General features: G+C 36.6%; 1 protein-coding gene across 2 annotated transcripts in view; it reads right to left on the minus strand.

Annotated features, from left to right (window-relative positions):
* Nucleotides 1-14,517, minus strand: part of KLHL13 (kelch like family member 13) — a 199,564-nt gene that overhangs the window by 113,675 nt on the left and 71,372 nt on the right. Inside the window, exon 2 of one of the 2 annotated variants that reach the window (XM_055563137.1) lies at nucleotides 4,696-4,769. The exons of the other annotated variant lie outside the window; for it this stretch is intronic. Within the exon in view, the coding sequence (XP_055419112.1) occupies nucleotides 4,696-4,745 (50 nt within the window). The 5' untranslated portion in view covers nucleotides 4,746-4,769. The remainder of the gene's footprint in view (nucleotides 1-4,695; nucleotides 4,770-14,517) is intronic. 2 annotated transcript variants of the gene reach the window in all.

The following is a 14,517-nucleotide window of genomic DNA, read 5'->3' on the forward strand; positions in this document are numbered from 1 at the left end:
AATGAAAAGTCACTTTGACAACATTTTATATTTCCTATTAAGTTTGTATTAAATCTATAAAACAATTTGGGAAGAGCTTGTCTCTTCCCAAAATTTAGTCTTTTAGTCAAGGACCATACAATGTCTCTCCATTAAAAAAAAAAAAAAAAAAAAAAAAAACTTCCTTCTTATCTCTCAGTTGAATTTTTAAAGTTTCTTCATATAGGTCTTAGAAGTTTTTATTGGGTTTATTACTAAAGGGCTTTCCTAGTGTCTCAGTTGGTAAAGAGTCTGCCTGCAATGTGGGAAAGCTGGGTTTGATCCATGGGTCGGGAATATTCCCTGGAGAAGAAAATGGCAACCGATTCCAGTAGTCTTACCTGGAGAATTCCATAGACAGAGGAGCCTGGTGGGCTATAGTCCATGGGGTCACAAAGAGTCGGACATGACTAAATGACTAACACTGAACAATTAAATTCTATGGCTTTTGTAAATGGAATGTTTTCCCTTATATATTCTATTTATTTATCTATCTATGTTTGGCTGTGCTGAGTCTTCATTGCTTTGCCCAGGCTTTCTCTAGTCGCAGTGAGTGGAGGCTACTCTTCCTTGCAGTGTGCCGGCTTCTCATTGCGGTGGCAGCTCTTATTGCGGAGCACGTACTCTAGGGCACACAAGGCTTCAGAAGTTGCAGCACATTAAGCTCAGTACTTGCACCTTTGTGGGCTTTAGAGTGCAGGCTCAGGAGTTGTGGTGCACAGGCTCAACTGCTCCATGGCATGTGGGATCTTCCCAGATAAGGGACTGAATCTGTGTCCCCTGCACTGGCAGGCAGATTCCTATCCACTGCGCTACCAGTGAAGTCCCCAGTATATATTCTAAATGGCTATGTCTGATACAGATAAAAGGTATTGTTTTGTAATTTTTACCTTATATCCAACTACATTTTAGAACTTAGCCTATTATACAGAGTGAAGTAAGCCAGAAAGAAAAACACCAATACAGTATACTAACGCATATATATGGAATTTAGAAAGATGGTAACAATAACCCTGTGTACGAGACAGCAAAAGAGACACTGATGTATAGAACAGTCTTTTGGACTCTGTGGGAGAGGGAGAGGGTGGGATGATTTGGGAGAATGGCATTGAAATACGTATAATATCATATATAGAACGAGTCGCCAGTCCAGGTCCGATGCACGATACTGGATGCTTGGGGCTGGTGCACTGGGACGACCCAGAGGGATTGGTACGGGGAGGGAGGAGGGAGGAGGGTTCAGGATGGGGAACACGTGTATACCTGTGGCGGATTCATTTTGATGTTCGGCAAAACCAATACAATATTGTAAAGTTTAAAAATAAAATAAAATTGTGGCGGATTCATTTTGATATTTGGCAAAACTAATACAATTATGTAAAGTTTAAAAATAAAATTAAATTAAAAAAAAAATAAAATAAAATTTAAAAAAAAAAGAAAAAAGAAAAAAAATAAAATTCTGTGAACAAAGAAGTTGTTTTTAAGTCTTAGCTTTTGTAGGTACATGACCCTATCTTCTAAAACTTGATCATTTTTGTTTCCTCCTTCCTGTGAACTATGCCTCTTTATCGACACTGGCCATAGTTTACAGATACACATGTTAAAATGGTGATAGAGGGCATCTTTGTTTTGTTGCTGCTTAAGGAACAACTCTTATATTTATCATTAAGTGCGATGCTTGTTTATTGGTTTGAGACAGATAATTATTTTTCTTGTTAAGAGTACAACTTTCTATCACTCACTAACTCTAAATCTTAAAATGGGCAATGAATTTTTTCAAACACCTTCAGCATTTACTGTATCTTTTATTTCTTAGGAAATCTACTGACAGACTGCATCATATGAGTAGCTTTCATGGTATTAAAGAATTCACAGTCTGGAATAAAACTTTCCTAGTCACAAAGGGTTAATACTTCTCATGCATTCCTAAATGTGTCTGGTTTCTTTTTTATTTAGAATATGAAACTGGTCTACAATTTGTGTATACAAACACGTCATAAGTTCATTTATTTAAGTTTCTGGTCAAGAATGCACTTACAATGCAGGGGCTAAAACATTAGGAAAAAAGCCTGAAATTTGGGACGGTAAAGATTTCTTAGAAAGATGCAAAAATTACTGAGCATAAAGAAAAAGTGACAATTGAACTTCATAAAAATAAAACTGCTCACCAAAAGACACAAATAAGAAATGGGGTGGAAGCTACAGAATGGAAGAAAATAGTCATAATACATCTATCTAAATATCAAGAAAAAAATTAAAAACTCTTAAAACTCAAAGAGAAAAAAATCAATTTTTAAATGGGCAAAAGATTTGGATATTTCTAAAAGACAGACAAATAGCTAACAAACATACAAAAACAAATCACGTCATTTCACATGAGGAAAATGCAAAGTGAAAACCATAGTGGGAAACAACTATACACCCAAGAGAATAACTAAAATTAAACACCAAGAGTTTGTAAAGATTCTCACTTTTTATTGGTCTGAGAAGAAACTGGTATAACTTCTTTAAAAGTATTTGGCAGTTTCTAATAATGTCAAATAAATTAAATAAACATATATACACATATGACCCACCAATTCTATTTCTAGGTATATAGCCAAAGGAAATGAGTATATATGTATGGCCACAAAAAGATTTGCTAAAAAGATCAACAACAGCTTAATTCATAATGGCCAAATAATGAGTATAACTTAAATGACTCTCAACAAGAAATGGATAAATTGTGGTATATTTAAACAAGGGACTACTACAGAGCAATAAAAAGAAGGAATTACTGATACCTGCAATAATAATGGATTTCAAAAACATTATTTTGAACAACAGAAGCCATACACAAAAGAATATACAGTGTTAGATTACATTTACATGAAGTTCAAGAACAAGCAACACAAACCCAAGATACACAAGTCAGTAGGAGGGGAGGAGACACGAACTGGAGAGGGGAACAAGGGAGTTCTCTGGAGCGACGGAACTGTTTTATATCTTGACCTCGGCTGTGGTTACCTGGATGTTTGCATGTATAAAAATAAATCCAGATGTATATTTAAATGTTTCTGTATTTTACTATATGTAATTATATCTTGATAATAATAATGGAAACAAATTCCATTGTGCTATAACTACCTCAGTTATCAACTTAAGCTTAGGAAATACTGCCCTCCTACCAGTTCCTCTTCCAAATGTGTGATACAGACCCCTGACTTTAGCAGCACATGAACTCTGCAGTCTCAATTCCCCACTAGAAATCTACCCCTGCAATCTACTCTTCTCTTCTATATGGCCACACAGTATTCCTGCAATGACTTCCTTGTGTGCAGTATCTCTGAATAAGTCTACCTTACAGCCCTTTGCCCACATTCCAACAAGCATGTACTCTTCATATGATTTTCCTTTGATGGGAATACTATGCAAAATTCCTAGCATGGTATCTCTCAAATAACAATGACTTTATATATGTCCCTTTCATACTTCAACCTTTCCCCTCCTTCCATAGTCTTTTAATGAGTGAGCGAGTGAGTAAAGTCACTTAGTCGTGTCCGACTCTTTGCGACCCCATGGACTGTAGACTACCAGGCTTCTCTGTCCATGGGATTCTCCAGACAAGAACACTGGAGTGGGTTGCCATTTCCTTCTCCAGGGGATCTTCCCAACCCAGGGATCAAACCAGGTCTCCTGCATTGCTGGCAGACGCCTTACCCTCTGAGCCACCAGGGAAGCTATTTTTAAAGTACCTTAGAACTGAGTAACAAAAATATTATATTTTTGAAATAGTTAAAATCCTACATTTGTATTTCAATACAAGCACTGTTAGACTTTGAATTATTTGACAAGCTCCAGCTCTCCACACACCGACAAAGTAAAGGCCATATTTCTTTAAACGACTTAAAATCCTAAATTGACAGAAGAAGCTCTGAATTTCTCATAAGTCCCTGAAAAAGTTTTAACTGGAATTTCAAATAACAGCAATGTGCACTCAAACACAGACAATACTATTTAAAAAAATACTTTGTTGAGACATCTATTTGTAAGCAATGGATACCAGTATTTATTCACTTATATACTTTAAAACCAAAAATTCACATTAACAGCTCCACTGACTGAATTCCATTCTCCAGGCCATAATACTGGAGTGGGTTGCCATGCCCTCCTCCAGGGGATCTTCCCAACCCAGGGATCAAACCCAGGTCTCCCACAATGCAGGAGGATTCTCTACCATCTGAGTCACCAGGGAAGGCCAGGAATACTGGAGTAGGTAGCCTATCCCTTCCCCAGTGGATCTTCCCAACCCAGGAATAGAACTGGGGTCTCCTGCATTGCAGGCAAACTCTTTACCAGCTGAGCTACCAGGGAAGCCCTATTTATTCATTGATATGCTTTAAAACCAAAAACTCACATCGATAGCTCCACTGACTGAATTCCAGGTGTTCACAATGTCCACCAATTTTGATTTCTAGTTCTATTTTCTATTTTTTCATTAGCTCAGAATACAGTCATTAACATTCTCTTCATTCCATTTGTCACTCAGGCATTCTTCTATTTACTCATATAGCAAATATTTTAATTTTATAACAGGTATTCAACAAATATTTACTGAGTACCGACTTATGGTAGGTAAATAAATAAATGGAAGAGACATTATATAACTTATAAGGTAAACTGCTTCCATAAATATACCGGTTACGGAGTATTGCAGCAATTGATTCCCCTCTATGCAGATGATCCATCACCTCTAAAAGTTGGTTAATGACCTGTGCAGGAGGAAAAGAAGTCAATATTTACTATGAAAATCAATACTCGAATTTTCACATTATGCTACCTTTGTAATATTCTACATAGTTTGTGATAAACAAAATGCACATCCATGTATCTAGTATCCATATTACAGCTTATGAAAATTAAGAAACTGAATCAGCAATAGTCAAAATACCTACAAAATTCAGTACTGAATCATTAAAAGAGTACTAGCTAATTTCATGTGAAATCATTACCCAACAATTAACCATGGAAAAACCGCCATGTAAACAGGAAGTTGGATTAAACGACAGTCAGAAGACCTGGGGGAGTTTGTGTGAAGCTGAGTGAGACACAGAAGCTAGAAGCAAAGAGCTGAGGCAAACATTTGACAAGCAGATTCAGAGACGGCGTTGAATCCCAAGTTACCAGGGGGCCTTGAGGCCTGTGGGGACCACATGGAGGGTCCATAATTTTCCAAGTGATTGCTCAAAAGTAAGGATAGAGATATGCTTTTAAAGACTTTTAAATCTTAAAGATATAAAATAGGTAATGGAGGTAGGAATGTTGCTTTTATGGGAAAGAGCAGGTGGGGTGGTAGTAACTATATGTTTTTAGTAGTGTGGATGCTTTGCATTGGCGATAAAGAATGTATTTAATGCATTCTATTAATTTCAACTATATTGGGAAGCAAAAGTGTATACTTTACATAAATGTTTGTTAATAAAATCAATTTATTGCATTGGAAGGTAAAAATGTACAGTATCCAATTTAGTTTGTTCATATAATTACGCTTATTAAAAAACTATGTGAAAACCTAAAATAATGAAGCTAGAGGGGAAAATTGTTCCCTGCCTTCTTCCTGTACCTTAATTTAGGGACAAAAGCAAAAAAGCAGAAGAGAAAAAAGTACAGTTGATCCTTGAACAACACAGGTTTGAAATATGCAGGTCCACTTACATGTGGACTTTTTTCAGTAAATATAGTATGCACATTTTTATTGTATACATCTTTAAATTAAGTGTGGGGAAATGTTTGTGTTTGATTACAGATCACAATATGGAATCAAAAGAACTAGGGTTTGAGTCCTGATTCTACCCAAACTGTTTCAACTTCACATCCATGGGTGCACAATTTATCAATTCTTTTGTTTTTTTTTTGAGACAGAGATAGCAATAAGAGAATTTTCAACTGCTTGGGGGCTGGTGCTCCTAACTGCTGTGTTGTATAAGGGTCAACTATACTCTATTTCTTGGGTCTTCAAAACTCTAAAAAAGAAACAAGTCAAATGAAAACACAGCATTTACATTTATTTGCACAATCACATTTTTCTGCTTATAATCCTGTAAAGAATCAAGTTAATTATAATCAAGTAAAGAAACTAAGTAGCCTAAACAAAATAAAATATTTTAAGCATCTCAAAATCAACTGACTTTTGACTTACATTTTCTGAAAATGTTTAACCAGTTAGGGTTTTGAGACGTTGAGAAATTTTTCATTTTGCTTATTAGGTTACTTGATTTCTTAGAGGATGTGCCAAGAGAAAACCTATTATATCTAGATCACTGTTAGGAATCTGGGAATGTGAAAATAATTCATGAAACATCTTACCAATTATATCTAGGGTAGAACATAGAGGTCCCCAAATGAGATATGCAAATTTTCATGTAATCCCATTGTTTTAAGCAATCCACTTGCTGCAGCTGGATCTCTGAGTCTAGGGCTCTCCCATCAAATTCTCCAGATAATAACCCTCTGGTCTCCAGAGGAGCAGAGAGGGAGTACAGGGGACATTGGCCACTTATTTTAAAGACTTTCAAGGAACAGCCTGTGTTTTCAATCTCATGACTCATTCCTGCCTTCTGCAGACCAGGCACCTCCAAGTCTTGAAATACTAGGAATTCTATGGGAAGAATGAGTTGGTTTCTCTCAAAACATGTAGGGGAAGATACTGGAGTTGTAACTTCCTTTGCTAAAAGTAAAAAGAAATAAAATAAAATAGTTCCAACCTCACATCTGTCAGTGTTTCCTCTCCTGTTCTCTTTGTCCTTTTGAATTTTTCCATTTCTTTACTCTCATTTTAATGGAGTTAGGAAGAAAGAGGAAGTAAGTGCATGTGATCAACTTATACAGGATATAAATGAAACCAACTGTTTTTAAACATGGGGTTTGTCTGATCAAATGCATGTAGTAGAAAATTAACACTTTCTGTAATGTGGGGCTGGACCAGAGACAGAGCGACCAGAAATATGGAGACTGATAAGAAACTACTTCCAAAATGAAAGCATGAAATGAAAGCACAGACAAAAACTATGAGAATAGGAAGGAAGAACTAGGACCTGTGACAGATTACTGACAGATTTTAAAGGGAAAAGGAGACATATCAAAGATAAAATCTAAGTAACAGGAAGAAATGGTGATGATAGCAAGTGAGATAGGGTATAGAAAGAAAGAAAAACATTGAAAACAAGGACAGCAATGGTTTGTATACACATATTGAAATAACCCAGAGCACATCATATAGTATCTAATAGAAAATTGGAAATATAGTTCTAGATTTAGGTTAGAGGTAGAAATGAAAACACAGGAATATTTAGCCAGTTAAGTAACAGCTCAAGGGATGAGATGGGGAAGTATTACTCATGCCAGGATAAAGTGCAAATCCAATGAACACTTTTGTGCAAGAAACAGAGGAAGACAAGCTAGCAAAGAAATGAGACAATTGGTAGGAGAGAAACTAAGAGAAATGTGAAAAGAAGGATAGTTTAGAAGAAGAGTGGTCGGAGAGTATTCAACTGTTTCACTTTCTGCCCAAAGTAATACACAGCTAAATGATTTGACAGCTATAAAGTCCATGATGATCTCTTTTCAAGGGTAGTTCCATATAAGTGTCACACTGAAGTGGTTTAAAAAATAAAACAGAAATAAATACATTTTTAATAACTTGGGAGTAATTCAAATACACCAGGGAATTACTCTATAGTGAAGGTGGTCCTCAAACAAGAGAAACAGAGATGATTAAATGGTTGGGGGACAATCACGTAGTCACTTAGAAAAATAAATAGGATGCATACCTCTTCATTTCATACACTGAATAAATTCCAGAAGGATCAAAGATTTAAAGGTAAAAAAAGGAAGCTTTGAAGCAGGACCAAAGAAAACTCAAGTGAAATTATTTATGATTTAGTGGAGAAGGTAAGCAGCACCTAGAGGCCAGGAACCATAAAGGAAAAAAACTGTTAAAGCTGATTATAGCAAAAAATTAGAACTCTGTACTTCAAAAATGCCACAAAGTCAAATGGAATCTGATAAAGTAGGAAAAAAATTCACAATACACTACAAACAGTTAATGATTTTAACTTACACACTTAATTAGTAAAACACTATAGAAAAAATGAGCAAATAATATAAACAGAAGGTGCACAGAAAATAAGAATCATTAATAAGCAAATAGTTGTAATTTAAAATGAGGCACTGTTCCCATCATAGGATTTACACAAACATGCACACACAAATGAAATCTGTTTATATTTTTTATTAGTGAGAGGGGATATGGGTTTTGAGGGTGGCAGGGAGAGATAGTCACTTTACATCCTAAACTTTTTTATTCAATTTATTTCCAAACAAAGCTAGCAAGAATGCAGCAAAAGGCATGAGAAGGAGTAACCATGAGGGAGGAGGAAAACCAAAGAGGTGTAGTAATTTAGAAGGTAAACAAAAGTGTTATAGGAAGTAATTTAGAAGGTAACCAAATGTGTCCAATGTTGCTGAGAGGTTAAGTGATAAATGGAGAACAACAACTTGGTGTGGTAACTGGGAGGTCACTGGTCACCTGGATAAGAACTGTTTACATGGAATGGTGGCAAAAAGGCTCATTATTGTGAGTTTAAGAGAGAATGAAGACAGGAAATAAGCACATACAACACTTACTTAGCAAGAGATATAAATAGGTAGTAGCCTGGAAAATCCCATGGACAGAGGAGAATGGCAGGCTACAGTCCACAGGATCGCAAAGATTCAGACGCAACTGAGCAACCAAGCACAACAACAGATGGAATGAGATATAGGATGGAAGTAGATAATGTTTTGTTTTACTTTGTTTTAGTAACAGGAGATACTAGAGTAGGTATATCTGAAAAGCATTACATTAAAAAAAAACTCCCACAAGAAAACATAAGCAGAACACTTTTGACATAAATGGATCTTTTTGGATCTGTCTCTTAGAGTAATGGAAATAAAAACAAAAATAAACAAATGGTACCTAATTAAACTCAAAAGCATTTGTACAGTAAAGAAACCATAAACAAAGCAAAAAGACAATCTACAGAATGCAGGAAAATATTTGCAAATGATGTGACTAACAAGGGATTAATCTCCGAAATATGCAAATAACTTGTACAACTTGATATTAAAAAAAATGAACAATTTAATAAAAAAATGGGCAAAAGATGAAAAGCCAATTTCACACCATGTAAGGAAAGCCCTGTGTACGAACTAAGCCAATGTTATATAAAAGAAATTTTAAGAGTTTCTATAATCATAGGTCTTCAACTCAAATTTTGATTAAGTACAATTCTTAGATAAGAAAGCTGACAGAAGATGTAAATAGACATTTCTCTAAAGAAGATATACGGATGGCCAAAGGCACACTAAAAGATGCTCAAAACTGCTGCTGCTGCTGCTAAGTCACGTCAGTGGTGTCCAACTCTGTGTGACCCCATAGACGGCAGCCCACCAGGCTCCCCCGTCCCTGGGATCCTCCAGGCAAGAACACTGGAGTGGGTTGCCATTTCCTTCTCCAGTGCATGAAAGTGAAAAGTGAAAGTGAAGTCGTTTAGTCATGTCTGACCCTTCCCGACTCCACGGACTGCAGCCTACCAGGCTCCTCCATCCATGGGGTTTTCCAGGCAAGAGTACTGGAGTGGGGTGTCATTGCCTTCTCCACAACACTGCTACTTAGAGGAATGCAAATCAAAACTAAAATGAAGTATCACCTCACACTCGTCAGAAAGGCCATCATCAAAGTCTACAAATAATAAATGCTGGAGAGGGTATGGAGAAAAGGGAACCCTAGTAAACTGTTGATGGGACTATAAACTGGTGTAGCCTCTATGGACAGCAATATGGAGGTTCCTTTAAAAACTAAAAATAGAGCCACTGTATGATCCTGAAATCCCACTCCATATATCTGCAAAAAGCTGTACTTTGAAAAGATACACATTGCACCCCAATGTTTACTGCAGTGCTGTTTACAACAGCCAAGACATGGAAACAATTTAAATGTTCACTGACAGATGAATAGATAAAGAAGATGTGGTACATATACATAATGGAATACTACTCAGTCATAAAAAGGAATGAAATAATGCCATTTGCAGCAACGTGAATGGACCTAGAGATATCATACTAAGTGAAGTAAGCCAGGGAGAGAAAAACAAACATTATGATATTGCTTATGTGTAGAACCTAAAAAAAAATGATACAAATGAACGTATTTACAAAACAGAAATAGGCCCACTGATACAGAAAACAAACTATGATTATCAAAGGGGAAAGGGGGGAGGAGGGATACATTAGGAATTCTAGATTAACATATAGACACTACTATAAATAAAATAAAATATAAGGTCCTACTGTATAACACAGGAAACTCTACTTGATATTTTATAATAATAATAAGGGGTAAGAATCTGAAAAAGAATATATGTGTGTGTTTGTGTGTATAACTGAATTATTGTGCTGTACACTTGAAACTAACACAACATTGTGAATCAACTGTACTTCAATTAAAAATTAAGTAAAAATGCAAACTAAAAGAAGTACAATACTATGAAATAAATTTCAAAAGCACATAAGACAATACCAGATGACATATAGGCACACACATATACATACATAGAAAAAGCATAAAAATATTCATAGGAATGATAAGAAAATTTGGCACAGTTGTTACCTCAAGAGAAGAAGGGTGAGGAATGCAATTGAGGAGGGATACACTAGGACTTCTGCCTGAATCTAACATTTTGCTAAGCATCTGAAACAAAAATGGTAAAACATTAAGATATTGCACAGTTGCTTCCCTGTGGCTCACCTGGTAAAGAATCCGCCTGCAATGCGGGAGACCTGGGTTTGATCTCTGGGATGGGAAAGGCTACTCATTCCAGTATTCTTGTCTGGGAAATCCCACGGACAAGAGGAGCCTGGTGAACTACAGCCAGGTTGCAAAGAGTCCGAAAGGACTTAGTGACTAAAGAACAACTTTTCCCTATGCTTGAAATGTTTTAATAAAAGAAACAAAAAAAGTATCATGTATTATCTCTGCCCTAAAGTAGGGACTGTGTAGACAAGCAGACAAGACATGACATATAAAGGCCAACATTTAAGGAAAAAAAAGGACAGGACAAATATATACCCAGACACATACTGTAATTAAAAAGATACAATTCTCCATGGCCATAAATACTCTGACAAATAAAAGGGAGACTAGTTGTTACTCAGAGCACACACCTGACAAAAATCTAATTGTGGTTTTGCCTTTAAAATATTCTACTTGGATCACAAGAAATAAAACTGACAAGACTGTTTCTGATAGCTGAGATATCTTGCATAAGCTCAACTAATTTTACTCTCAAGCATTTATTTTAAGTAATTCACAAATCTAATAATTCTCAATCACCTGTCATACACTTAGATAATATTTCAAATAGAGATTCTAGTTTATGACTTAGTATTTAATTAAACCCCAAAGTCTCACTTTCCTACCCTATCTAAGAACCAACAGCTTTAAAAATAATGAGATTTGAGATATGCCTAGCCAATTTCACACCATGTAAGGAAAGCCCTGCTTATGAACTAAGCTGATGTTATATAAAAGAAATTTTGAGAGTTTCTATAATCACATGTCTTCAACTAAAATTTTGATAAGTACAGTGAGAAAAGAAGGCTGACAGAAAAGATCAGTGAAAAATGCTAAACAGTACAAAATCGAAACATGGCAACCTGTAGAAAAGTTGTACATAATTGCTCTTCTCTCTAAATCAAGTTATATGTAGCAGTGTCATGAAAAATTCAAAATCATTTTGAAATCCCAAACTTTGGAATTTAAGGAACAGAAATAGTTTGTTACTTAAAGGTTAACTTTTAACATGTCACAGACTACTGAATCCTCCAGCTTTCACACATGACAGACACCACACTCCCCTCCCACCCATGGCACTGAGGTCCTACCCTAAAACAATAGAGCACGAGATTTGAGCTGGGTGATGATTTTTCCCTAGAGAAATTCTGAAACCAACTAGAACCATGTAGAATGTTCCCACATAAGCACCCCTAACAAAATGTGCAAGGCTACAAAGAATAACAGTTGCACTGTACAAATGGCTGCAGTGACAGCTGATTTCAGAATATACCTTTTATGTAAGAGATCAGCCTGCCTGACTTCCTCCAACCAAATACACTGGAGCCCCACGTTCCATAACCCATAGGTTTCTTCCTTCCCCTGGCTGTATGCCAAGACTGACACACTCTTAATAATTTCACTTTTATTGCTGCAGTCATGGGGGTAACCTGCCCCACATGGTCACTACCATCTTGCTGTTTATTGATATACCTACACCATGCAGTTCCACTGCTTTTTGCAATAATACCACCCCTTCCTTCTTCAGTGTGATCCAATGGAAGTCCCTTTTCATGTTGACACTTATAAAAGGCTTTATGGATGCCTTGGGGATATATTGTTGGTTAATGGAATCATTTGTCTTTTACCAATGTTGAAGGAAGTTATTGTCCTTGTATTAATGTAATTCTACCTGATTTTCTAATAGTTACTGTTTTCATATAATAAGGGCTAAAATTCATCTTAATACACTTAATTTCTCTGACCCAGTCAACCTCAGTCTGAGGTTAAGTACACCCCCCTACCCATTCACCTGGTTAAAAAAGTATTCATTTCCCATCATCCCCCTCTCCAGTGTTTCTCTGGAAAGTTACTAATTTGTCTCAGGCTCTTCAAAGTCCATTCTATACAATCCAATCTATATAACAGACTGTGAACTGTTACATACACATCTTGCAAGAAAATAGACTTGAGAAGTGAAAATATGGGTAAGAAAAAATAAAAACTATCATTTACATCAGTGGTCCTCAAACTTCACTACGGATTAGAGTTTTCTGGAGAGCAAGATGAACACAGACAGCTGGGCTCTACCTCTGAGTTTCTCAGTCAGTTGATGAGGGATGGATTCAGAGAATTTGCTTTTCTAAGAGGTTGAAAAAGAATGCTGCTGCTGCTAGACCCTGGATGACACTTTAAGATCTAAGATTTACAGATAACATGAAAGTTTTTATAAAAAGTCCAGAAGAATTTTTTAGTTCACTGATTCCTATGATTCCTAAAATGTTGACATTCACTCTTGCCATCTCCTGTTTGACCACTTCCAATTTGCCTTCATTCATGGACCTAACATTCCAGGTTCCTATGCAATATTGCTCTTTATAGCATCGGACCTTGCTTCCATCACCAGTCACATCCACAAATGGGTGTTGTTTTTGCTTTGGCTCTGTCTCTTCATTCTTTCTGGAGTTATTTCTCCACTGATCTCCAGTAGCATATTGGATACCTACCGACGTGGTGAGTTCATCTTTCAGTGTCCTATCTTTTTGCCTTTTCATACTGTTCATGGGGTTCTCAAGGCAAGAATACTGAAGTGGTTTGTCATTCCCTTCTCCAGTGGACCACATTTTGTCAATGCCAAAGAATGCTAAAACTACCGCACAATTGCACTCATCTCACACGCTAGTAAATGCTCAAAATTCTCCAAGCCAGGCTTCAACAATATGTGAACTGCGAACTTCCAGATGTTCAAGCTGGTATTAGAAAAGGCAGAGGAACCAGAGATCAAATTGCCAACATCCATCCACTGGATCGTGGAAAAAGCAAGAGAGTTCCAGAAAAACATCTATTTCTGCTTTATTGACTATGCCAAAGCCTTTGACTGTGTGGATCACAATAAACTGTGGAAAACTCTGAAAGAGATGGGAATACCAGACCACCTGACCTGCCTCCTGAGAAATCTGTATGCAGGTCAGGAAGCAACAGTTAGAACTGTAAATAGAGCAACAGATTGGTTCCAAATCAGGAAAGGAGTACATCAAGGCTGTATATTGTCACCCTGCTTATTTAACTTATATGCAGAGTACATCATGAAAAACGCTGGGCTGAATGAAGCACAAGCTGGAATCAAGATTGTCAGGAGAAATATCAATAACCTCAGATATGCAGATGACACCACTCTTATGGCAGAAAGTGAAGAAGAACTAAAGAGCCTCTTGATGAATGAAAGAGGAGAGTGAACAAGTTGGCTTAAAGCTCAACATTCAGAAAACTAAGATCATGGCATCTGGTCCCATCATTTCATGGCAAAAAGATGGGGAAACAGTGGAAACAGCGGCTGACTTTATTTTGTGGGGCTCCAAAATCACTGCAGATGGTGATTGCAGCCATGAAATTAAAAGACACTTACTCCTCAGAAGAAAAGTTATGACCAACCTAGACAGCATATTAAAAAGCAGACATTTCTTTGCCAACAAAGGTCCGTCTGGTCAAGGCTATGGTTTTTCCAGTAGTCATGTATGTATGTGAAAGTTGGACTATAAAGAAAGCTGAGCTTTCTTTTCTTTTGAACTGTGGTGTTGGAGAAGACTCTTGAGAGTCCCTTGGACTGCAAGAAGATCCAATCAGTCCATCCTAAAGGAGATCAGTCCTGA

Source organism: Bubalus kerabau, chromosome X, assembly GCF_029407905.1.
Source record: "Bubalus kerabau isolate K-KA32 ecotype Philippines breed swamp buffalo chromosome X, PCC_UOA_SB_1v2, whole genome shotgun sequence".
Taxonomy (NCBI): domain Eukaryota; kingdom Metazoa; phylum Chordata; class Mammalia; order Artiodactyla; family Bovidae; genus Bubalus; species Bubalus kerabau.